This window comes from Canis lupus, chromosome 10 (genome assembly GCF_011100685.1).
Source record: "Canis lupus familiaris isolate Mischka breed German Shepherd chromosome 10, alternate assembly UU_Cfam_GSD_1.0, whole genome shotgun sequence".
In the NCBI taxonomy this organism is placed as follows: domain Eukaryota; kingdom Metazoa; phylum Chordata; class Mammalia; order Carnivora; family Canidae; genus Canis; species Canis lupus.
Window position 1 is genome coordinate 1305572 of NC_049231.1, and position 25266 is coordinate 1330837.

The 25266-nt window shown below is 38.8% G+C and overlaps 2 protein-coding genes across 2 annotated transcripts in view; one reads left to right on the top strand and one right to left on the bottom strand.

Annotated features, from left to right (window-relative positions):
* Window positions 1-25266, top strand: part of HSD17B6 (hydroxysteroid 17-beta dehydrogenase 6) — a 68167-nt gene that overhangs the window by 2051 nt on the left and 40850 nt on the right. The gene's annotated exons all lie outside the window — the stretch shown is intronic.
* PRIM1 (DNA primase subunit 1) lies at window positions 1108-25259 on the bottom strand. Its single transcript, XM_038549724.1, has 13 exons — window positions 25075-25259; window positions 24103-24260; window positions 18209-18315; window positions 18064-18137; window positions 16531-16667; window positions 16074-16132; window positions 14958-15067; window positions 14148-14236; window positions 13840-13978; window positions 11347-11416; window positions 10399-10490; window positions 3844-3942; window positions 1108-2293 (listed from the first exon to the last, which is right to left on the bottom strand). The coding sequence occupies exons 1-13, from the start codon at window positions 25175-25177 to the stop codon at window positions 2274-2276; spliced, it is 1257 nt and encodes a 418-aa protein (XP_038405652.1). The 5' UTR covers window positions 25178-25259; the 3' UTR covers window positions 1108-2273.

Consider the following 25266-nt stretch of genomic DNA (forward strand, 5'->3'; position numbering starts at 1 on the left):
TTCTGTTGTGAATGACTAAGGAAGGATATATTTTCTTTCTTTGGATTTTTTAATAAATTGGCAAGTTTGGAGACGAAGACAGTTTTGTGCCCTTTGTTTCTACAATTCTCATATATGTAGGAGTTGGTAAAATCAGAGAATAGGGAAGTCAGTATAGTTTTTGAGCATGTTTCTGCTGTCTTCAAGAACCACATTTATTTATTTAGAAAAAAGACTTTATTTTTTAAAAATTCTTTAGGTTTTAAAAAAAATTTTTAATTCAATTTGCTGACATATAACACCCAGTAAAATGAGTGGGGAGGGGCAGAGGGAGAGGGAGAAGCAGGCTCTTTGAGCACAGAGCCTGATGTGGTGCTCAGTCCTGGGACTTGGAACACCAGTATCATGACCTGAGCTGAAGGGAGACGCTTAACCGACTCACCCAGGCATCCCTTTAATTTTTAAATTCCAGTTAGCATACAGTGTAAAAACATTTATTCTTTTACATGAGTACAATATGTTCAGCTTTATCCAAGAACTTTAATATTAAAGCATTAAAAGACTTTAAATGGTAGACATTTTGGAAGCTTGAAACCTCTCTTGTTGAAGCATAATACCAGTTCTTACACTCTTGTTCTGAAGTCTTTTTTTTTTTTTTAAGATTTTATTTATTTATTCATAGAGACAGAGAGAGAGAGGCAGAGGGAGAAGCAGGCTCCATGCAGGGAGCCCGATGTGGGACTCGATCCTGGGTCTCCAGGATCACACCCCAGGCTGCAGGCGGTGCCAAACCGCTGCGCCACCAGGTCTGCCCAAAGGTCTTTTTTTTTTTTTTTTTTTAAGATTTTATTTGTTTATTCATGAGAAACAGAGAGACAGAGAGGTAGAGACACAGGCAGAGGGAGAAGCAGGCTCCATGCAGGGAGCCCAACGTGGGACTTGATCCGGGGTCTCCAGGATCATGACCTGGGCTGAATACGGTGCTAAACCACTGAGCTACCCAGGCTTATTCTGAAGTCTTAAAATGGACTGAGTCTTTAGTAATCTTGTATTCAGGAATTATAACTGACCCCTTTTCCAGACCTAGAAACTGAACAATATATAGTAATTAGAAGCTTAAATAATGAGGAATTTTGCACAATGGCCTTTAATGTTTTTTCTTAAAAAATTAGAAACGAGAAGGAAATGCAAGGCATTGCAATATGTTGACTGCATTGTAAAGTCTGTTTTATATATATAAGCCAAAAGATTAAGAAAAAAAAAGGCTGTGTGGGTATAGAGAAAACTATGTTAAAGGAAATGCAAAGGAAGGAAAATTTTCATAAATCACAGAATGCACCAGCCTGATAGCTTGACTTCTCAGTGTTTCTCAAAAGATGGACTGTAAACCAGAATGACTGTTTTGTTTCGATTGGTTGTAAAACTAGGCAAAAGAAATCTGACACTTTCAGAAAAAAAAATTTTAATATGGTAGAAAAAAACCTTTAAAATTAAGTATCTGGATATGTAGAAAGGGAAGTGTTTTGACAAGTATAACAAGTTTTATGTCGGTGAAACTGGTTATTCTAAGCTGCTGCTTTATGGTGCAGCCTAATCCAATTGTTTTCTGAGGAAGGAAGTTGGTAGCTACAAATGCAACAGTTGTAAAAAAACACTCTACTATCTCCTATTGTAATCTAGTAACATATTTTTTGAATTGAAGTTTCCGTATGTTTAGATGCCCAGTATAAAATGATTTTTAAAAGATGGGCAGTGGGGTGTGGGCTGACCAACAAAAATATCAGTAAGGCAACATTAAAAGTGATGAAATACACACTCCAGGTATAATTAAGTGTCTAAGACTTAAGGACAAAGCTCTCATGCACCTAGAATATTCATTCAGTTCATTAATTAGGAGGCTGTATCCAGTGAGCTGAGATTAGAGTCTTTGGGATATTACTGCTCACTTGCCCCTACATGTGGCAACTGGTAGAAGTATATCAAAATACATATGGCAACTGGTAAAAGGTATATAAAAAAAATCTTAGCATTATCTTTGTATGATATTAACTTTTACAAATGTATCTGCAATCCACTTATTTCTCCCATTATTCTTCCTTCCAGAAAGCTGGACACTCTCCTTTGGTAGTCTCAGGAATCTTTTCAACATAATCATTTTTCAAGAAAAGGAAATTTTGCTTTGAGCATTAAGACACATCTATGGTTCTACAATATTTATCAAATGGCTCTTGAAATATCTGATTCTTGGTTGAAGCTAGAAGTTATCTACACTGGTTTGAGGAGAGTTGTTATCTTCAGAAGTCTTTTTGTAAATCTGAAAGAGAATAGATTCTTATCAAAGGATAGTAAAGGAAAACAAGACAAATCCCATTTATTTTCACATTCTGATTTGCTTAATGCTTCCATTAAATTCACATCATGCATAAAGATTTGTTTTCACATTTGCTGAAGCCTACATTATAGGCTGAGCTAGTACAGAAAAAGAATACAAAGGACTTAACACAGCCAGTTGGAATGGCAGGTTCACTGAGGCTTTCCAAGTTCAGAGTCATCATTGTTCATTCAATAAGCACATATTTGAGTGTCTACTATGAGTTCAGCATTATCTTGGGCACTATTCTTTAAACATTATGCATATTATTAAAAAATGAAGTGGAAAGGGAGTTTGTATTTCTATAACCCTACTACAGTTGCCTATGGTATCTATCAATTTCCTGAATAATATTCACTGCTGATTTCATTTGGTTTATACATATGTTCACATCTCTCCTATTCAAAGAACTTTTTCCTTTGATACTGCTGTCCTCTTACTCTTAGTATCTCCTTTTAGTTTCAGTATCCAACAGGATCTTAACAGTTCTCTACTGCATTTGACACTTGATAATCTCCTTGAAGTTTTCCTTTTCCCTGGCTTCTGTGACACTTTTAACTTTCCTAACTTTCCTCTTTCATCTCTACTTCCAAATCATTACTAACTCTCAAGGATGGCTCTAGTATTTGCACCTTTTGGAGATAGCGGGTACTAGTGTCCTAATGGTAACAGCCCAACTGGCCTCTTGCTCTCTCTATTCTCTCCCCTTCCTCTCCTCAGATATATTGTTGTTAGTTTTATTTTGCTAGATAAAACTATAAATCATGGTACTCCCTCAAAAACCTTTGCTAGCTTCCTTGTCCCCGTTGAATTAAGCCCAAACTCTCAAGACTAGAATTCAAGGCCATTGATACTCTGGCTTCAGTCTGCTTTTTCAGAATTCTATCCTATCACTTCCTGACACATCTTTGTTCCAGGTTAGCTGTACTACTCGATGGCCTCCAGAGTTACCTGATGCTTTCCTAATGCCTTTACCTTTGCTATTCCTTCAAGAATGAACAACCTGTCTCCTTTTTCCATTCCTGTACCTTTATCAAATCTCTGCTTGTGGAAATCCTACTCATACCTCAAGGCATGGTATAATGGCATTGGGAATTAGAATCTGCATAGCAGCTCACTGTAAAGCATTCAAATACCACTCTTCATATGAAATCTCAGCTTCTCTCAATCAGATGAGATCTTTCTTAGCATTTTATACTTTTTTGTTTTTATCAGTGAGTACTTCCTAAGGGCAGGGAGGCATGGTGTGGAATTCATTTTTATAATTAATCTTTGTTTCCTTCATATTACCCAATACACAGAAGTGTTTAATGAATATCTGTTGAATTGAATTAAGGGAGCTCAATTTTTAAAACACCAAGGATAGTAAGCTAAATTATTAACTTATTTTAGGAGGGCAAAGGCTAGAGCTCTAAAATTACTCACTTGCTGGATGTTTTCAACTTCCCACACTAAGATCTAAATGGCTAAAAGGGAAAGGTATAGAGTCTTACCACTCTTCTTGAGAAGTTCTCCTTTTCGGGATTTATCCAGGTTTTCAAGAAACTGTTCAAAAACTTTTATATAAGGAGCTAGACTAGTCTTCTTATAATCTAAATCATAAAGGCCATGCATTGTAATTAGCATTTTGGAAGCAAGAATAACATGACAGTATAACTTTAAGTTTCTTATAAGAATTCTCTAGAACAACACAATTCTCTATTTTTTAAAAAAATATTTTATTTATTTATTCATGAGAGACACACAGAGAGAGGCAGAGACACAGGCAGAGGGAGAAGCAGGCTTCACGCAGGGAGCCCAACATGGGACTCGATCCTGTATTTCCAGGATCACACCCTGGCTGAAGGCGGCACTAAACTGCTGAGCCATCCGGGCGTCCCAACAACACAATTCTCTAGTACAGTACTTCCAACATAATGATAAATGTGTTGTTTAACTACTCTAGTAGCCACATTTAAAAGGTAAAATTAATTTTAATATTTAATCCAGTGTATCTAAAATATTATTAATACACCATAAAAATGGAAATATTTTACATTCTCTTTCATAGTCTTTGAAATCTAGCATTTTGTACACATCTCAATTTAGATGATACATTATGAGAAATATTTGATTTATATTTATATTTGAAGTGTAAAATAGTATAAAAGTAGGCTCATTTACCCAAATTTCCCAAACATTAAAACTTTTAAATTTTAAACATTAAAACTTTTTTTAAAAATTTATTTATTTATATTAGAGTGTGTGCACACACTTGTAAGAAAGTGAGGGAAAGGGCAGAGGGAGAGAGAGAATACTGAAACAGACTCCTCCTCACTGAGTGTACAGCCTGATGCAAGGCTTTATCCCCCAGATCCTGAGATCATGACCCGAGCTGAAATCAAGAGCTGGCCACTTAACCGTTGACTGAGCCACCCAGGCCTCTATCAGTTTTAAAATTTAAAGCAATTAAAATTAAATTAAAAAATATCAGTTCCTGGGGATCCCTGAGTGGTTCAGTGGTTTAGCGCCTGCCTTGGGCCCAGGGCGTGATCCTGGAGTCCCAGGATCGAGTCCCACATCGGGCTCCTGGCATGGAGCCTGCCTCTCCCTCCTCCTGTGTCTCTGTCTCTCTCTCTCTCTCTCTCTCTCTGTGTGGGTCTCATGAATAAATAAATAAATTAAAAAAAAACAAAAAACAAAAAACAAAACACAGGCCACAAAAAAAAAAAAATCAGTTCCTTGTTTATACTAGACATTTTTCAAGGGCTTGATAGCCATATGTGGCTACTGTATTTTAAGAGAGTGCTGCTTAAAAATATCCAAGTCACATGTACGTATCTACTTTAGTAGTCAGGCTTTCTAGTGTTAGACTGACATAATCTATTGCTCTTTGTTAAGTCTCATATATTCCTTTCTTTAGAAATTGTGGCTTCAGTAATAATTTTATTAACAGAGCAAACATTAAAAATGTGAAGCTAGGGCATTTTACCTGGGGACAAACTGAAGTTTATAGTCATAGTGACTTAAGTATAGGTATTCTTTGATTTATATAAAATTTAAAAGATGTACACAACAAAACTTTGAATACAGAATCTTATTCATTTATTTAGTTACACAATCTATATCTGTTAGGGGAGAAAATCTGAGAACAAGATGAGATTTGGATTTCGGTAGCATGCTATGACTGCATGGAATATTCCTCATAATGGTTCATTTCAGAGTGAAAAAAATTATACTTAAAAAAATTTAATAAATATACTTGGGACTAGAAAAGGAATTTTGATGAGGATATTAAGGATAAATATCTGAACTGTGGCAATTATAAAAGCACATTATAGTTTGTCTTAAACTTTTATATATGAATTTTCTTTTTTTTTTTTTTTTTTTAAAGATTTTTTATTTATTTATTCATAGAGACACAGCTAGAGAGAGAGGCAGAGACACAGGCAGAGGGAGCAGCAGGCACCATGCAGGGAGCCCGATGCGGGACTCGATCCCGGGTCTCCAGGATCACGCCCCGGGCTGCAGGCAGCGCTAAACCGCTGCGCCACGGGGGCTGCCCCTGAATTTTCTTTTAATAATAAAATGTATAACAAATAAACAGTTTAGTTTGGGATCAACCACATAAACTTTGAATCTTTAATTCAAGATTCTAAGCTCCTTGTATATAAGTCATATAGGACAACCCCAGTGGCTCAGCGGTAAGTGCCACCTTCAGCCCAGGGCGTGATCCTGGAGATCTGGGTTCGAGTTCCATGTTGGGCTCCCTGCATGGAGCCTACTTCTCCCTCTGCCTGTGTCCCTGCCTCTCTCTTTCTCTCTGTGTCTCTCATGAATAAATAAAATCTTAAAAAAAAAGAAGTCTATATGTTTACTTCACCATTGTGGAATATATAATAGACACTCAATAATTACTTAAATATTTACTAACTACCTATTACATATTAAGTACTATGCTAAATTCTATATGTGCTGCTGAAGTGAGCACCAAACTCCTTGGTTTTAAGAAGTTTTTAAATGAACTGGAAAAACAAGTCCCGTATGTAGTAATAGAAAACAATATAAAATTAAAAGACCAAACAGGCATATTGATAATTATAAGGCCAACTAATCCATCAGTAAAGGGTTACTGAGGTGGCTATGAAGTGGATCTTAGGAAAAAAAAAAATAGAATTAGGGACACCTGGATGGCTCAGTCAGTTAAGCATCTGACTCTTGGTTTCCACTCAGGTCATTATCTAAGTGGTATGACTGAGCCCTGGATCGGGCTCCATGGTCTGTGTAGAATCTGCTTGAGATTCTTTTCCTCTCCCTCTGCCCCTCCCCCAACTCATGCTTGCAACCTCTCTTTTTTTTAAATATTTATTTATTTATTTATTTATTTATTTATTTATTTATTTATTTATTTATTTATTTATTTATTTATTTATTTATTTATTTATTTATTTATTTATTTATTTATTTATTTATTTATTTATTTATTTATTTATTTATGATAGTCACACAGAAAGAGAGAGAGAGAGGCAGAGACACAGGCAGAGGGAGAAGCAAGCTCCATGCACCGGGAGCCCGACATGGGACTCAATCCCGGGTCTCCAGGATCGCGCCCTGGGCCAAAGGCAGGCACTAAACCGCTGCGCCACCCAGGGATCCCCTGCACCCTCTCTCTTAAATAAATAAATAAAATCTAAAAAAATAATAATAATAAAAAAAATAAAATCTTTATTTTTTAAAAAGAATTTATTTATTCATGAAAGACAGAGAGAGGCAGAGACATTGGGAGGAGGAGGAGAAACAGGCTCTATGCAGAAAGCCCCATGTCGGACTCTGTCCTGGGACTCTGGGATCACACCCTGAGCCAAAGGCAGATGCTCAACCACTGAGCCGCCCAGGTAGTCCCTAAATAAAATATTTAAAGAAGAAAAAGAAGGGGCACCTGGGTGGCTCGTCAGTTAAATATCTGCCTTCAGCTTGGATCATGATCTTAGGGTGTTGGGATTGAGTCTTGCATTGGGCTTCCTGCTTCTCCCTTTCCTTCTGCCCCCTCCCCTCTGCTTGTGCTTTCTCTCTCTCTCTCAAATAAATAAAATCTTAAAAAAAAAAGAAAAAAGAAAAAAGAAAAAAAAAAAAGATACAATGAGAGGAGAGGAGAATATTCCAGGATTTGGGAAGAAGGGCAGGAACAAATGGTACTAGTATGAAAAAGGACAAAGGCTTCAAATCACAGAAACTAAAACAATAGTAGGGAACTTACATATCACTTACTCCAACCCCCCACCATTTCTAAAGCACCTCTGTTGACTATTTATGAATACTTGAAATGATAGTTTAGTTTATTTTTGAATAGTTATATTAGAAAATTTCTCTTTAAAATATCTGAATAAAAAAGATGTCTATCAAGAGATTAATATTAAAAAAATTGTGTTAAAGTAATCTATGCATAAAATAATACTAACAGGCTGGAAAAAATAGCAGCTTCCTGCTCTAATTCTGACCTCTCCATCCTCTTGAATGGCAACCACTTTTTCTTTTCCAGTATCTACTTCTAGCAAATGAACACTTCAATTGTTTAGAAATTCGAGGCCATTCTTAGGTCTGTGGCTTTTGTGGGGACAAGTAGGAAGGGGTCAGAAAGCTCTTTTCTTAATTCTCAGTGTTTTGAGATTTCGAAATGATGTGCCTTGGTGCTGGTTTGTTTTCTTATGCTGAACCTTTTCAATAAAGGGCCCATTTTCACAATGGTTTCCTATATAATTGATATTTTTTCCCTCCTTGTTTGTTATTTTTCTGAAACAACAGGAGATAGGAGACCTCCTGAACCATTCTTCTGATTTCCTTTATCATTTTCCTCTTTAAAATAACAACAAACTTATCTTTATCTTTTTTGTACTACTTTCTTCCACTGAATTTTGTATTCTAAGGATTATGTTTCTGATTTCTAAGACCTCTTTGTTCTCTGTTTCTTTTCATAGTCACACACAGAGAGAGAGAGAGAGGCAGAGACACAGGCAGAGGGAGAAGCAGGCTCCATGCACCGGATGGATACATCTGATCTTGCTTCATGGATACTCTATCTTCCCTTATCCTCTGAGGATATTAATTTCTTAAAAAAAGGTTTTCAGGGTACCTGGCTGGCTCAGTTAGAACATAGGACTCTTGATCTCTGGGTGGTGAGTTTGAGCCCCATGTTGGGCACAGAGATGACTTAACCCATTACTTAAAAAAATAGGGGTTTTCGGGATCCCTGGGTGGCGCAGCAGTTTAGCGCCTGCCTTTGGCCCAGGGTGTGATCCTGGAGACGCAGGATGGAGTCCCACGTCAGGCTCCCGGTACATGGAGCCTGCTTCTCCCTCTGCCTATGTCTCTGCCTCTCTCTCTCTCTCTGTGTGACTATCATAAATAAATAAAAATTAAAAAAAAAAAAGACACACCAAAAAAAGACCGTGCTCTTTAAAAAAAATTAAAAAATAAGGGTTTTCTTTATTCCTTGCATTATCTGTTTTCTCTGAGTGCCTTTTTCCAGTTTATTCTGATTTTTCATGTTGGAGACATTTTTTAAATACTTTATTTACTTACATTAAAAAAATATTTATTTTTTCATGAGGCATACAGAGGCAGAGACATAGGCAGAGGGAGAAGCGGGCTCCCTGCAGGGGAATCTGATGCAGGACTCAATCCCAGGACCCCAGAATCGTGACCTGAGCCAAAGGCAGATGCTTAACCACTGAGCCACTCAGGTGCCCCTAACTACTTATTTTTTAAAAAGGTTTTATTTATTTATTTGAGAGAGAGAGAGAAAGTGTGGGGGTGGTGGCAGAGGGAGAGGGACAAGCAGACACTGCGCTCAGTCTGAGCCAGACTCAGCTCGATCCCATGACTGAGAGCATAACCTGAGCCAAAACCAAGAGTTGGGACACCCAACCAAATAAGCGACCCAGGTGCCCCTCAAATACCTTACACAGAATGCTTGTAATCATTCTACAAACATTAATAATGAAATGTACTATGTTTAGGTATTATGTTAGAGCTGGAATAGATGAAATGATTTTTTTTTTAATGGAGTGATATTTGAGCTTGGATTTTGACAGAAGGTAGCATCATTTGACCAAGAAAGGTCAGAGATCACAGATCTGCACTATTACAATAGTCACCAGCTACATGTGGCTATTTTAAATGAAATGAAATTGAAAATCCAGTTTTCACAATTCAGGTGGATTGTGCCACATGTGGCTAGTGACTACCACACTGAGCAGTGCATTAAATTTCCATCATCACAGGAAGTTCTATTGGCTTTGTGGCTATAGAGTGTCTCTTGGGTGTTGTTATATAAAGATTTGGCTTCTATTAGCAGAAGATTTATAAATTCCCTAGCTCCTTCAAAATCTTGAATATATAATTCAACCACAGTTTAGATATATATTACCATAACACTCATCTATCTACATCAAAAACAAAGAACAAAAGTACTGCATACATAGTAGTTGTTAAATAAGTAGCTGTTGAACCTAAGATTGTGAGAGTCAAACAACTATCAACACAAATTGACAATTTAATCTTATAGTATAGATCCTGGCATTTAGATGTTGCTTGGTAAATATCTGTTGATTAAATTGGATTCAACAGCACCTTCCGGCTAATTGATGAAGAATGGACATTGCTATGATATTATTTGTTAACATGATATCATGTTACATGATATTATGATATTATATATTATTATTTGGTGGTTTCAGGATAAATATTGATCCATTCTGGGCTGAATCCAAAGAGAATTAATTACTCGACTGACAGAAGGATGTCTATATAAGAAACATGTTAGGGCAGCCCTGGTGGCGCAGCGGTATAGTGCTGCCTGCAGCCCAGGGCGTGATCCTGGAGACCCTGGATCGAGTCCCACGTCAGGCTCTTTGTATGATGTCTGCTTCTCCCTTTGCCTGTGTCTCTGCCTCTCTCTCTGTGTGTCTATCATGAATAAATAAATAAAATCTTAAAAAAAAAAAAAAAAAAGAACTGCTAAAAAAAAAAAAAGAAACATGTTAAAATGAGACTTCAATATATTAACGTACCTCTGGTTCTATGTTTGATATCAGATTCAGCTTCGTTTCCCTCCTTTCCCTCATCATTAGTGGAAACAGCATCCAATTCATGGCAGATAGAGCTACAAATAATAGAATAAGATAATTTTTTAAACTTTTTCTTAACTCTATACTTAATGTGGGGTTTGAACTCATGACTCCAAGATCAAGAGTCACATGCCCTACCCACTGAGCCAGCCAGGTGCCCCAGAATAAGAGAATTCTAATTTTTTAAAAGATTTTATTTATTTATTCATGAGAGAGGCAGAGACACAGGCAGAGGGAGAAACAGGCTCCATGCACGGAGCCCGATGTTGGGACTTGATCCCAAGACTCCAGGACCTCACTCCCTGAGCCAAAGGCAGACGCCCAACTGCTGAGCCACCCAGGCGTCCAATTTTTTTTTTTAAGTAGGCTCTATGCTCAGTGTGGAGCCCAGTATGAGGCCTAAACTTATGACCCAGGGATCAAGACTGGAGCTAAGATCAAGAGTTGGATCCTTAAGTGACTGAGCCACCCAGGCAACCTAGAATAAAATTTTTTAAAGTTGGTTCTTGGTCAACATTACCCAGTGTGTGATAGCACATGAATCCCACAAGATTTTCTGTAAAAAAGATGTGACCAACTAAATTTGGGATAGTCTAAAAATCACAATCTCTTGTTAGAATTTTCCATGCATAATGAAAATTAGGAAATCTTACAGTAAAGAACGTTTTATCTGTTTAAGTTGTTATTTCCCAAACTTATTTGAACTTGTAATCTTTTTATTAGAGAAGAGCAGCTTGTGTTCTGTGGAACTCACTAGGAAATGTTGCCCTACTAGGGCATCATCATATAGCCTCAGAACAGCTGCCTCTCTGGAAGGGATCTAATTCAATCTACTTCAAATTTAGAATAACAATCACAAATTTAAAAAAAAATCAATAATCTAGAACATACCTTATGGTTGGAACAGTAAATGGATCAAACTGATCTACTTTCTGTAAATCAATAGGCACAGAAATTCGACCTGTAAGAACCAAAAGTTATAAATTGATGATTGTAAAATACAATCTAATGTGTTATTTTGGCTAAACTTTAATCTAAGGCTTAGAAAAAGGGTTAGACTCATCTGTTAAAAAAAACAATAGTTAGAAATTACTTACACATTAGCTGCGCTTTTAATTTCTCTTAAAAAATAGGTATGAAAGACTGTTGAGCTATTACCTAGTGCTCTTATCTATCTATCATCTATTTATTTATTTATTTATTTATTTATTTATTTTAATGAGAGACACAGAGAGGCAGAGACATAGGCAGAAGGAGAAGCAGGCTCCCTGCAGGCAGCCTGATGCAGGACTTGATCCTAGGACCCAGGACCATGACCCAAGCCAAAGGCAGATGCTCAAGCACTGAGCCACCCAGGCATCCCTCTACTTTTATTTCTATCTCCTTCCTCCTAATATCCTTTTATATATAAGTACAGAATGATATCAAATTAGTGAGTCCTGAAAATGAAATAACATAGTTATAGTTCATTTCATTAACTTGGTTTATTTGGTGAGATCAGAACAGACACCTATATGTTGGGCATCTTTGGAAAGCATTTTAGAGATAAAGTCGACAGCATTATACTACCATTTCATAATATCCACACCTGGGAACACCTCATAAAATTCATCACATCGCAGAAATGAGATAATGAATCTAAAAGATGCCAAGTAAATAGCAAGTAAAATAATTAGGAGAATTGAGAGTTGCTGCTTGAAGACTGCAGCTGCTTAATGGGAAAACGATATAATCAAAATGTACATACATATGAACATCATTATTTACCCAAACCCTGGATATTAGAATAAGGGGATACCCACTAAAGCTCTAGAATTAGGTTTAATAAATATTAACAAATATAGGGACGCCTGGATGGCTCAGTGGTTGAGCGTCTGCCTTTGACCAGGGCCTGATTCCAGGGATCGAGTCCCACATCAGGCTCCTACAGACAGCCTGCTTCTCCCTCTGCCTGTGTCTCTGCCTCTCATCCTCTCTCTGTCTCTCATGAATAAATAAATAAAATCTTTAAAAAAAATTAACAAATATATAATGAGCACTAGGTGTTATATGGAATTTATAAATCACTGAACTCTACTCTGAAACTAATCATATACTATATGTTAATTAATTGAATTTAAATAAAAAATTTAAAAAAAGAAATATTAAGCTTATTACCAAAAGAAGCTGAAAACACATAGTTGATAAGTTTGGAAAGGGGCTTATTCTAATATATGGACTAGAGAATCATTACAGATCATTAAAGGAAACTAGGCAAGTTGGGAGAATTGAATGTGTGACACTTTTTCCGAGCACTTTACATTTTAGATCTTCATAAGGGATCCCTGGGTGGCGCAGTGGTTTAGCGCCTGCCTTTGGCCCAGGGCGCGATCCTGGAGACCCAGGATCGAATCCCACGTCGGGCTCCCGGTGCATGGAGCCTGCTTCTCCTTCTACCTATGTCTCTGCCTCTCTCTCTCTCTATCTCTGTGTGACTATCATAAATAAATAAAAATTAAAAAAAAAAATCCATGGAGGTAGGTAGGTACTATATTATCTCCATTTACAGATGAGAAAACCAAGGCACAGAGAGAAATTTGCCTAACATCCCACACGAGTGACAGAGTTGGATTATTGATGCTAAAAAGGACAACTATATACAACTATGTATGTTTCCTGGGTGGATGATGCAAAGTTTATATCAATATAGCACCTTTTATATTTATTTTAAAGTCAGTTTCAGTCTATCAAAACATATTTAAGAGAAATGTGAAGGAAGAACGCTAAAACTGTGGAAAAAGAACTGAGGGAGGAGGCATAGTGGGCAAAGCACAGAACTTTGAGTTTTAAGAACTGAATTCTGTTCCTAGCTCTGACACAATTTATTTTAAGACAAGTCACATTAACCTCTTGGACAAATGTTTTCTCATCTGTACAAGAGCTGTTGTTCTGTGATTTCTAAGTTCCTCTATAATTCCAACACTAAACCTCAGAAACCCAGATGAAAATTATTATGTAGTGAAAACTCATCTGGTAGCTACTAATCAACAATTAAAAAATAATTTAGGTATTACCTAATAGTCTTTCAATTTTTCATATATCTCAGATGTCATAATGTATTCACACTGAGTGACATGCTTACTAAAATAAAAAAGAACTCATTTTTCTTCTAGTTTTCTTTTTTTTTTTTTTTTTTTTTTTAAATTTATTTATGATAGTCACACACAGAGAGAGAGAGGCAGAGACACAGGCAGAGGGAGAAGCAGGCTCCATGCACCAGGAGCCCGATGTGGGATTCGATCCCGGGTCTCCAGGATCGCGCCCTGGGCCAAAGGCAGGCGCCAAACCGCTGCGCCACCCAGGGATCCCCTTCTTCTAGTTTTCTTTACTTTCTTTATACTGTACCTGTTTTAGGATGAACACTAAAAGGGCTCTTCAATAAATGATTGATTCCTTTGCTAACATTGATATCCAGCCGTGGAAAACAGTACTGAAGCATGATTTCCAATTCAAGCCAGTGCCCACATTTGTCATTTTTGATATCCTAAAAGCAGAGGCAAGTCTAGTGTGAGGATCAGTTAGGAATTTTGAGGATTTCTTTAAAAAATGGCTTCCAATGCTCTTTAACTTCTTTAACTTACTAAGCAAAACAATCAGAATTTAATTAAGAATTACATTATTATATTTATAATAGAGATTTCAATGGAATATACCTGAGAGCTGATGGCTTTCTTTAAACACTCCCAACGCTGAAGTGAATTGTGATGCTTCTGGAAGTTTTGTTGAAGTTTCTCATGAATTGGTAATGAGTCATTAAGGAAACACTCATTTAGGGCACATCAACGAACAACTTGTTTTCAGTATGTATTACCACAAGGATTTCAAAAGTTTATTAGAAAGTAATTATGGTTTTCTAAAATGCAAATTTTAAGATTTTATTTATTTATTTATTTATTCATTCATTCATTCATGAGGGTCACACAGAGAGACAGAGAGAGAGAGAGAGAGAGAGAGAGAGAGAGAGGCAGAGACACAGGCAGAGGGAGAAGCAGGCTCCACACAGGGAGCCTGACATGGGACTCGATCCGGGTCTCCAGGATCAGGTCCGGAGCTGAAGGTGGCGCTAAACTGCTGAGCCACCTGGGCTGTCCTCTAAAATGCAAATATTAAACACATATCCTTAAAAAATTCCCTGTAAAAATATATACTGATATGACAGAAATAATGCCAAAATAACTATATGGTTTAATATAAAAGCCTTCCCTGATCTGTACATATTTTGACTAAATGATTCAGCATTCTTTAAGTATCTATTAATTCTATGAGGATCAACTTCCAAAAATGAAATTTATTTCCAGAATGGCCTCATTTCTTATTGTATTCCAGACTAGAATGCAGAAAACCAGTTTTGTGTAAAAAGATTAAACTTATAAGAGTAAATATATGAGAATATGTAGGCAGAACACATAATATCATAGATCAATACATATAGCTGACATAGAAATGGCCTTGAGAAAGGATATTTTCAGGAACAAGGGCTAAAATTTTATCCCAGGTTTCTTTATTTTCAAGAATATCTTGATCAACTAAGGCATATTCTTCAAAGTATTTTTTTATTATGTTTATAGATTTGCTGTAGGAATAATAATAGCACAGTCCTAATACTATTGGCAACATGTACATTGCGTAGTTTTTCTTGCCATTTGGGAGACTAGTGCTTACTTCTATTGAATTTTTTTAATGAGTATATACTAGTCTAATAAGAAAAATACAAACAGAAATTAGCTATGTAACGTGGGGATAATACACCTTCACAGGATCATAAGAGCTAACTAAGACATTCTAAGGGGGAACAACCTGGTACAGTACCTGGCTTAGAATAGATTCAAGAAATGTTTACTTCTAAAACTCCACAAATTAGAAGGTTAATAGCATCATAAATATGTAATAAGGTAGAAAGCAACCAGGCCAGGACAACATAATAATACATCAGTAGCAGAGTATGGGACAGAATCTGAATAGCTTCCACTGAGAAACAGAATAGTTTCTACTGAGGTACTTGCTTTAACACCTCAACAATTATGTAGTGCTTAGCAATTTGCAAATAGACGTCACACCTATTGTTTATTTAATCTGTGCCACAACTCTGAGATACATGGAGCAAATGTTATTTTCCCCAACATATATATATATGGAAATAGAGGCTCTAATATTTTATCATGGTCTTAGAAAGCCACAGAATAGAGATTCTTACTCTTAATACGATGCTCTTTTCACCTAGAGAAGTAATGAATTTAGTGGAAAGACTATGAGTTTTGAAATTAGGCAGACCAAGACATGAATCCTGAATTTAACAATTACTTGTGTGGTGCCAAACAAATTATATAATCTGTCTAAATCCCACTTTCTTCATCTATAAATGGAGATATCCCCATGTCCCTCATGAAGTTGTTGTTAAGGGCAATGAGAACATTTGTAAAGCATGTCATGCATACTGCAGCATAAAACAGCCATTCAATTAACTCTTGCTATTATTATCTATAAAATGCTACCCCAATAGAGAAAATTGGTAATAGTGTAACTGTAAAAGCATGTTAGGTAAATCAGACAAGAACTGCATGGAGTCTTTCCCAACAGACCTGACAAAAGGGTGAATTTTTTCACTTAGGTGGACTTTCTTTTTAACGTCCTGACCACCCTGAAAAATAAACCATCAAAAAAGAACTTCATATATATGACACAAATGAAATACTAAAAAAATTTCTTTAATGTGTTCTACAGATATGATTAAATTGTCAAAATACAAAAATTTACATGCTATTTTATATAGTTTCAATACCTGTAACTTTCTGGGTTAACTTCACTTGATATAATTGAACTAGAAAAGCAATTTTTTCCTTTTGTTACAAAGGAGGATATTTACAGTAAAATATGAAAGATCTTAGAAAATGTAGCTACTATGATTATTTGATCTGCTGGTAAGATCATCTACTCTGGAATATGCATATAAAAGATAGTTTCATTTTTTTCACTAAACATTTCAGGCTTGGAAATATCTGGCAAACAAAAAAATGTAAAATATCATTGAGATCTTACCTTTACAAGACTCAAATACTCAACTATCCCAGAACGTACTGCAGAGGACAATTTTCTAACTGATTCATCACAGACCCAACAATGAACACCTCTCCTTCCAGAATATACCCAGAGACGATGCTTAAATCCAAAGTCCTCTGAGGAGGGGAGAAATACGTTTTAAAATCTATAAATAAACTGGTTCTTGCTTACTTCCTTGGTTTCATTTTTACCTCTTATTCACATGTACTCACCTTAACTATACTAAATTACATGTAGTTTCCTGTGTCTATGGTCTTGCCTTCATGTCTATACGTATCGTGGTCTCCTCTCTCTGCCAAGAATTTCTTCACACTCCAGCATTTCCATTTTTCTCCTTGACCAATTGCCATTTATCATTTAAGACCATGTCTAGGGGGACGCCTGGTTGGCTTAGTGTGTTAAGTGATTGCATTCGGCTCAGGTCATGATCCTAGGGTCCTAGGATTGAGCCCAGCATCAGGCTCCCTGCTCAGCAGGGAGTCTACTTTTTCTTCTCCCTCTGCCCCGACCCCCACTTGTGTTCTCTCTCAAATAAATAAAATCTTAAAACAAAACAAAACAAAAAAACCCTGTCTAGGGACATTAAAAAAGTTAATAAATTTAAAGTGTTTAGAACAGTGCCTGTACACGATACACAGCCTATATAGAGTTAGCTTATTTATTTATTTATTTTTTCGGAGAGAGAGAGAGCATGTGTGTACAGGGGCAGGGAGGGGCAGAGGGACAGAGAATCCTAAGCCGGCTCCACACCCAGCACGAAGCCCAACGTGGGGCTAGATCCCAGGACCCTGAGATCATGACCTGGGCTGAAATCAAGAGTTAGAGGTTTAACCAACTGAGCTACCCAGGTGTGCTGAGAGTTAGCTATTTTTAACATTATTATCATCACCTTTTCATTTTTTTCTTTTTTAAAGATTTTATTTATTTATTCATGAGACACACACAGAGAGAGAGAGAGAGAGAGGCAGAGACATAGGCAGATGGAGAGGCAGGCTCCCTGTAGAGAGCTGATGCGGGACTAGATCCCAGGACCCTGGGATCATGACCTGAGCCAAAAGTAGATGCTCAATCACTGAGCTATTCAGTTGCCCCTGTCATTACCTTTTCTGATGCAGTCTCTTTCCATTCCTGTATGTACTCCTGCTGTTCTATATCTCCAGGGCACCCTGTGTGTATTACTTAACATAAATGTAATCCTCAATTTTGTCTCCTTCCTAGACTGTATAACCTACTTGAGGTAATCATCATCTTTCATATTTCCCTCATCTAGGACAGTTTGTAGCACATACAGCTGCTCGACAGATGACTGAATTGGGAAAAAACTCACTGGTTTGATCAATAGCTTTATTAGAGTTTCAACTACAACTTTATTCTAAAAATCTCTTATTTTCCGGCCATATGTTTCAAGGAAACATGTTAGAAATCTATGAGATTTGATTATAAAATGGTATAGACAGATAAATATTCACAGGAAAACAGATTATTGCATTTGACCCCACTGCCAATACTTGCCCTTCAGTGCTCGGTCGATTATGCGTATGGCCATCGTCATGAGGGTCCAGCACTTAGAACATATGTCTGCAGAACTGGAGCAGAGGAATCATTACTCATTGTCAGTGATATCACCCACCCTACCAGCAAGGCATGCGGCACTTACCTACAACATCTCCTCACATCGTCATAGTCTGTCATGTCAATGTCAAACACCAGTTCTTTTTCCTGAGCCTGGAAAGCTCCCAGCTTTACTGTATTGTGTTGATTGGGCTACAAGTAGAAAATATCAATCATTTTCTATAAGAGCTGTCATGCTGCCAATTATGCTATTTTCTAACCACACACAAAAAAAAGTGGCCGAAGAGCAATGAAGAAACCATACTATAATGCCAACTCTCTATCAGTTAAAATTCATTAATTCGGATTCTATGCATCCAGAATTGATGAGTGTAAATTTCATCTACCTAAAACAGGTTTTGATAAATATATATTACCATAGATATTTTTTCTAGTTCTACTGATATAATTGACATGTAACCTTGAATAATAAATATTTATTAATCAGTAAGAGATCATAATAAAGCTTTTTTAGGTTTCTGATTAGGAAAAGCACATACAAATAATGCCCTATTGCAAGCTGTCTTAAAGACCTTTAATTATTATTGGACATATAAGTAATAAAAATGTATTTAAAATATTTCAATAATTCAAAAGATCTCAATTAGTTTGAACTGAGCCTTTGGCTCAAGCTGTAAGTAGCCTCCTGGCTACTCTATACCTGGCTATGGGCCACCAGGTATAGAAAGTAGGCTACAGATACCTATCTTGGTCTTTCCAAACCTGCACAAAAATGATAGTAAAGGTTTTCTTAAGAAAGGCATAAATCTTTTTAAAAAGGACCAGAGGAAAAAATCTTTTTAAAAATCAAAAAGTTCCAGAGAGGAGAAAGTATTACCACAATTTTTATAAGGATACCCATAAGAGCTGAATCTTAAGCTCTCAATAAGGAAATTACACCTCAGCATCCCCCCAAAATTCAGGTGACAACAAGTATCTTAGAGTGAGAGAGTAAGAGTGTGTGTTTGTGTGGTAGAGGTGAAGCTATGATTAAAAATATTATCAGTTAAAAATCTATGAAGCAGTTAGTTCCTCAGATTCCTCCATTACTCTGCAGAGCTAGGTGACTGCACTTTTAGTTTCCTGGCAGATACCTAATTATTATGGGGAGAACCTCAAACAGTGGGTCTCTTTGGATTGGGATGGGAGGCAGGAACAACAGGTACTGTTGAAGAAAGTGTATTGTACTGATATACAGGGGATTAAGTGGGTATTTACATATGGAAAGCTGAGACCCAGTGCTCTTCTCCACTTCTATATCCTATCACTGCCACCCCAGGCAGGAGATCAGAAGATTCCTCTCTGAAGAATCTGATCAGGAGTGTCAGGCATTAGGAATAGAAGATGAGTGATCAAAACAAACATCTCTGTGCTAGTGGAGTTTTCATTTAAGCAAAGTTCTAGAGAAATTGACATCAGAACTTCCTTCCCCAAAATTGGTCCAGCCAGATCACTCTGTAATAAATCTTAGCCATGTATACACATCTTCCAATCAGCTTTTTTAGTACTTTATTTAAAAAACATTTTATTTATTTATTCATGAGAGACAGAGAGAAAGAGGCAGAGACACAGGCAGAGGGAGAAGCAGGCCCCCTGCAAGGAGCCCAACAGAGGACTTAATCCCTGAACCCGGACTACGCCCTGAGCTGAAGACTGATGCCCAACTGCTGAGCCACTCAGGCATCCTTAGTACTCTATTTTTAAATATAAACAACATGCAAGAAATTACCAGACTTGAGGAAAGCCTCTAATATGAAAGAGGAGTTAAAACGGGGAAAAAAAAGCAACTTTGAGAAAACACTGTATAACAAAAAACTTAAACTATCATTGATATCCTCAGAAAGATATGACGTATCAATGAAAAAAAGTATTGGATGCTCTAAAAAAAGTTCTTGGAAATTAAAATAGCAGAAATGAAAACCTCAATGGAAATTCCCCAGAAAGGAGAGCAAAAGGACAAAAAAATAGAAAATAGGATTAGAAAAGAAGTAGTGGACCAGTCCAAGACATATAACATCTGACTTAAGGATTTCTAGAGACATCAGAGAAAAATTATAGATAAAAAAAATTGTATTTAAGAAAAAAAATGGGGTGCCTGGATGGCTCAGTCAGTAGAGCATGAGACTGTTGATCTCTGTGTTTTGTTTTGTTTTGTTTTGTTTAAAAGATTTTACTTATTTATTCATGAGAGACACACAGAGAGAAAGACGCAGAGACACAGGCAGAGAGAGAAGCAGGCCCCATGCAGGGAGCCCAACATGGGACTCGATCCCAGGTCTTCAGGATCACACCCTGGGCCAAAGGCAGCGCTAAACTACTGGGCCACCCGGACTGCCCGATCTCTGTGTTTTAAGTTTGAGCCCCACATTGGGTATAGAGACTACTTCAAAATAAAACCTTTTTTTTTTTTTTTTTAAGATTTATTTATTTATTCATGAGAGACACGGAGAGGCAGAGACATACACAGAGGGAGCAGGCTCCATGCAGGGAACCCGATGTTGGACTCGGTCCCTGAACCCCAGGATCATTCCCTGGGCTGAAGGCAGATGCTTAACCACTGAGCCACCCAGGTGTCCCCAAAATAAAATCTTAAAAGAGAAAAAAGAAAATTTCCTAGAATTGAAGGACATGAGTTCATGATTATAAGAGCCCATCAAGTATCTAGCACAATAGGTGTAAAAACATGCACACCAAGGCACATCATAGTCAAATTTTAGAACATTAGGGAGACGGGGGATAGGTAGAAAATCCTAAGAGCTTTCAAATCCAACATAGTGGAACAAAAATGAGAATGCATTAGTCTTTTTTTTTTTTTTTGAAGATTTTATTTATTCATAGAGACAGAGAGAGGCAGAGACACAGACAAAGGGAGAGGCAGGCTCCATACAGGAAGCCTGATGTGGGACTTGATCCTGGATCTCCAGGATTACACCCCAGGCTGCAGGCAGCGCTAAACCGCTGCGCCACCAGGGCTGCCCTGCATCAGTAGTCTTTTTTTTTTTAAATGCAGTTTATATAGATAGTTATTTTTTTTTATTTTATTTATTTATGATAGTCACACAGAGAGAAAGAGAGAGGCAGAGACATAGGCAGAGGGAGAAACAGGCTCCATGCACGGGGAGCCCGACGTGGGATTCGATCCCGGGTCTCCAGGATCGCGCCCTGGGCCAAAGGCAGGAGCCAAACCGCTGCGCCACCCAGGGATCCCCCTGCATCAGTAGTCTTAACAGCAACACTGGAAACTAGGGGAAACTGATTTACAAACTCAACCATTACTTAAGCCTAAAGGTAGAATGAAGACATTTTCCAGATACAGAAAGTGTCAAGTATTTTCTTTTCCATGCACCTTTTCTCAGGAAGCTCCTGAAGGATGTGCTCTACCCAAACCAGGAAGTAAACCACAAAGAGAACAAAGGATTCAGGCAACACAGGATCCAAAATAGGAGAGAGGTGAAAGGAAACTGGGGTGATTACAGGATCATATTTATCCATGAGGCTTAGAGGGAGCAATCAGTCCAGCTTGGAGGTTGGAAAGCTCCAGTGAAATTTCTTTGGGATGAAACTGACCAACTACCTGGTGTGTCTGAATACATTAGGAGATTAGACAATTGGCAAGAAATTTGGGGTTGACTTAGTGATCTAACCTGATTTTTAAAAAATATTTTATTTATTTATTTGAGAGAGAGAGGGAGAGCATACAAGTGGGGGGCGGCAGGTGCAGAGGGGGAGGGGAAGCAGACTTCCTGCTGAGCAGGGAGCCCAATGTGGGGTTTGATTCCAGGACCCCGGGAACATGACCCCAGGGAGCCCAATGTGGGGTTTGATTCCAGGACCCCGGGAACCAAAGGCAGATGCTTAACTGACTGGGCCACCCAGATTTTTAATCTAACATATTGGGACATGTGGAAATGGGAAGGTGAGGTGAAAAAAAAGCTAAATCCTCACTTGCCAGAGTAGAAGGTCAAGTACATTATGCTTAAAATGGAAAACAGAAGAAATACAAAAATATTATTTACACACGAGGGGCAAATACCTTAAGAATCAGCTAAAAGAAAGCAGTTGGCTCTGGGGAGCAGAAAATAATAGGAGTAGGAAACACTTAAAAAAAAAAAAAAAAAAAAGCCTGGGGCGCCTGGGTGGCTCAGTCCATTAAGTGTCTGACTTCTCATTTTGGCTCAGGTCATGAGTTCAAGGTCAGAGGATTCAGCTCTGTGTTGGGCTCTACCAGTAAGTCGGCTTGAGATTCTTTGCCTCTCTCCCTGCTTGCACACCTGCACTGTCTCTCTAAAATAAATAAATAAATCCTGGGAAGAAAGAAAAGAAAAAGCTCCATATAAAAGCTATTATCCCATAAGCGTATTTCTCCCCCTCATTTGTGTGTTTTTAAGGAGAGAAAGAATGGCAATTTTGGTATGTTCACTCGTTCAACAAATGTTTATGGTGCACTCTCTCTGCCAGGCACTATTCTAGCATTTAGACTACATCAGTAGCGATGGGTAGGAGCGGCAGGTTACAGTAGGCCTCACTGAGTGAAGACTTGAGTAGGTGAGGGAGGGAACCGACAAGATACCTGGGAAAACGGGATTGGGCAGTGGAAACTGCTTGAGCAAGGGTTAGTGTGGCTGGAGTGGAGGGAGTGAGGGGGAGAGTGGGGCTTCTACTCTGAGTGAAATGGGGAGCCACTGGAGAATGGTTTTGAGCAGAGGAATCACAGATTCTGACTTGCTTTAAAAGGACTGCTGTTGGGCAGCCCGGGTGGCTCAGCGGTTTAGCGCCGCCTTCAGCTCAGGGCATGATCCTGGAGACCTGGGATGGAGTCCCACGTTGGGCTCCCTGTGTGAAATCTGCTTCTCCCTCTGCCTGTGTCTCTGTCTCTCTCTCTCTGTCTCATGAATAAATAAATAAAATCTTAAAAAAAAAATAAAAGGACTGCTCTGGCTACTCTCTGAAGAATAGACTTTAGAATCTATAGGGGCAAATTGTTAGAAAGTTTTTACCATAATTCAGATGAAAGATGATAATGGTAGTAGCACCGGTACCCGTGGTTGGATTTCAGATACTATTTTAGTAGAGCTAAAGGGATTTCCTAATGGAACAGATATAGAGTGTGAAAGAAACAGAGGAATCAAGACTCCATGGGGTGCTGGCCTGGCTCTGCCCATGGAGTAGGTGACTGTCGATCTCAGAGTTACATTGGATAAAGAAGTTACTTAAAACAAAACACCTCCAATGCTGGAAGACAATGTAATTGTTTAAAAATACCGTCCTTTAAACCATGCTGACTTCCTCGTTTACTCTTTCGGCCAGATACTCAATATTTTTGTCCGAGTGAGAATACAACCAACTCACTTCCAAATGTAGAGTATCAAGGAACAAAAAATACTGCAATTTACTTGCAAGAAAGTTAAAGTGGGGTTCCACTAGAATAAGCTCTAAAAATTAAATCTCAGAACGATGGGGGCACCAATCCATTCTTGGTTTATTTTACTTATTTATTTTTAAAGATTTTATTTATTCATGAGAGACACAGGGAGAGAGAGAGAAAGAGGCAGAGACGCAGGCAGAGGGAGAAGCAGGCTCCATGCAGGGAGCCTGATGTGGGACTCGATCCCGGGACTCCAGGATCAGGCCCTGGGCCAGAGGCAGGTGCTAAACCGCTGAGCCACCCAGGCTGCCCCGTTCTTGGTTTATTTTTTTTTTTTAATTTTTTTTAATTTTATTTATTTATGATAGTCACATAGAGAGAGAGAGAGAGAGAGGCAGAGACATAGGCAGAGGGAGAAGCAGGCTCCATGCACCGGGAGCCTGAGGTGGGATTCGATCCGGGGTCTCCAGGATCGCGCCCTGGGCCAAAGGCAGGCGCCAAACCGCTGCGCCACCCAGGGATCCCCCGTTCTTGGTTTAAAAACAAAACTACAAAATACACAAAAGACTTCTTACTCTGTGGGAATATACCGCGCCTATATCAATCTTGTATGGGTTCATTTTCTGCATCTCCTTTTCCAGATCCCTCTGGTTGCTGAAGGATTGGTAGCGAATGTAAATATCATCTTTCAATGTGAATGAAAATTCACGGTGTTGAAAGTAATTCTTTATTACTGCAAAATAAATATACAATTTTAAAGTTAATTTGGTACTTTTTGTTTTGTTTTGTTAATTTGGTACTTTATTCAGCTCGGGGCATTATAACTCTGACCCATGAGAAGATAATTTTAATGAGCCCTCTGTGCCTAACACTGTGCTACATGTTTTTTTTTTTTTTTTTTTTTTTTAATGATAGTCACACAGAGAGAGAGAGGCAGAGACACAGGCAGAGGGAGAAGCAGGCTCTACGCACCGGGAGCCCGACGTGGGATTCGATCCCGGGTCTCCAGGATCGCGCCCTGGGCCAAAGGCAGGCGCCAAACCTCTGCGCCACCCAGGGATCCCCTGTGCTACATGTTAAAAAAAAAAAAAAAAAAAAAAAAAAAAGACCTAGTCCCTGACTTGAAAGGGCTTACCATCCTGCATCTGATAGGAAAAGTAAAAATGGGGGAAAAGCAGAAATATTTAAAGGTGCAATGTCACCCGCGGCTCCTCAGCGGGCCGCAAGCAGCTCAGCTGCGAAGTCGGCAGCTCTCCCCTGCCGGGAGCTGCCCGCGCGCGGGCCCTGAGGCGGGAGCCGCCTCTGCAGCCTGAGGCTCGGACCCAGTCGTCGCCCGGGCTCAGGCACCGCGGCCGGCGAGCGCGGCCCTGACCGGAGTCCGACCGCGCAGGGGCCGAGGCTGCTTACGCTCGCCCGCTCGGCCCCTTTACACCCCTGAGGTGGTGGGAGCGCGCGACAGGACGCCCGGCGCGCAGGAGGCGCCCTCCCAGAGCCCCCTCCTCACCGCCCCCCGGACCACTCCCCTCTCCGCCCCCGGCTTCCATCACCTCCGCCATAGTTGAGCCAGCGGTAGTACTGGGCGTAGGGGAAAAGCCTCCGGTAATAAAGCTTAAGCAGCTCGGGCAGCTCGGCCGGGTCAAACGTCGCCATGGAGCACGGGACTCAACCTCTGCAGGATTATCGCAAGAATTGGCGGGAAGCACACAACCCGGGCTTCGGCCACTGCGCAGGCGCGCTGT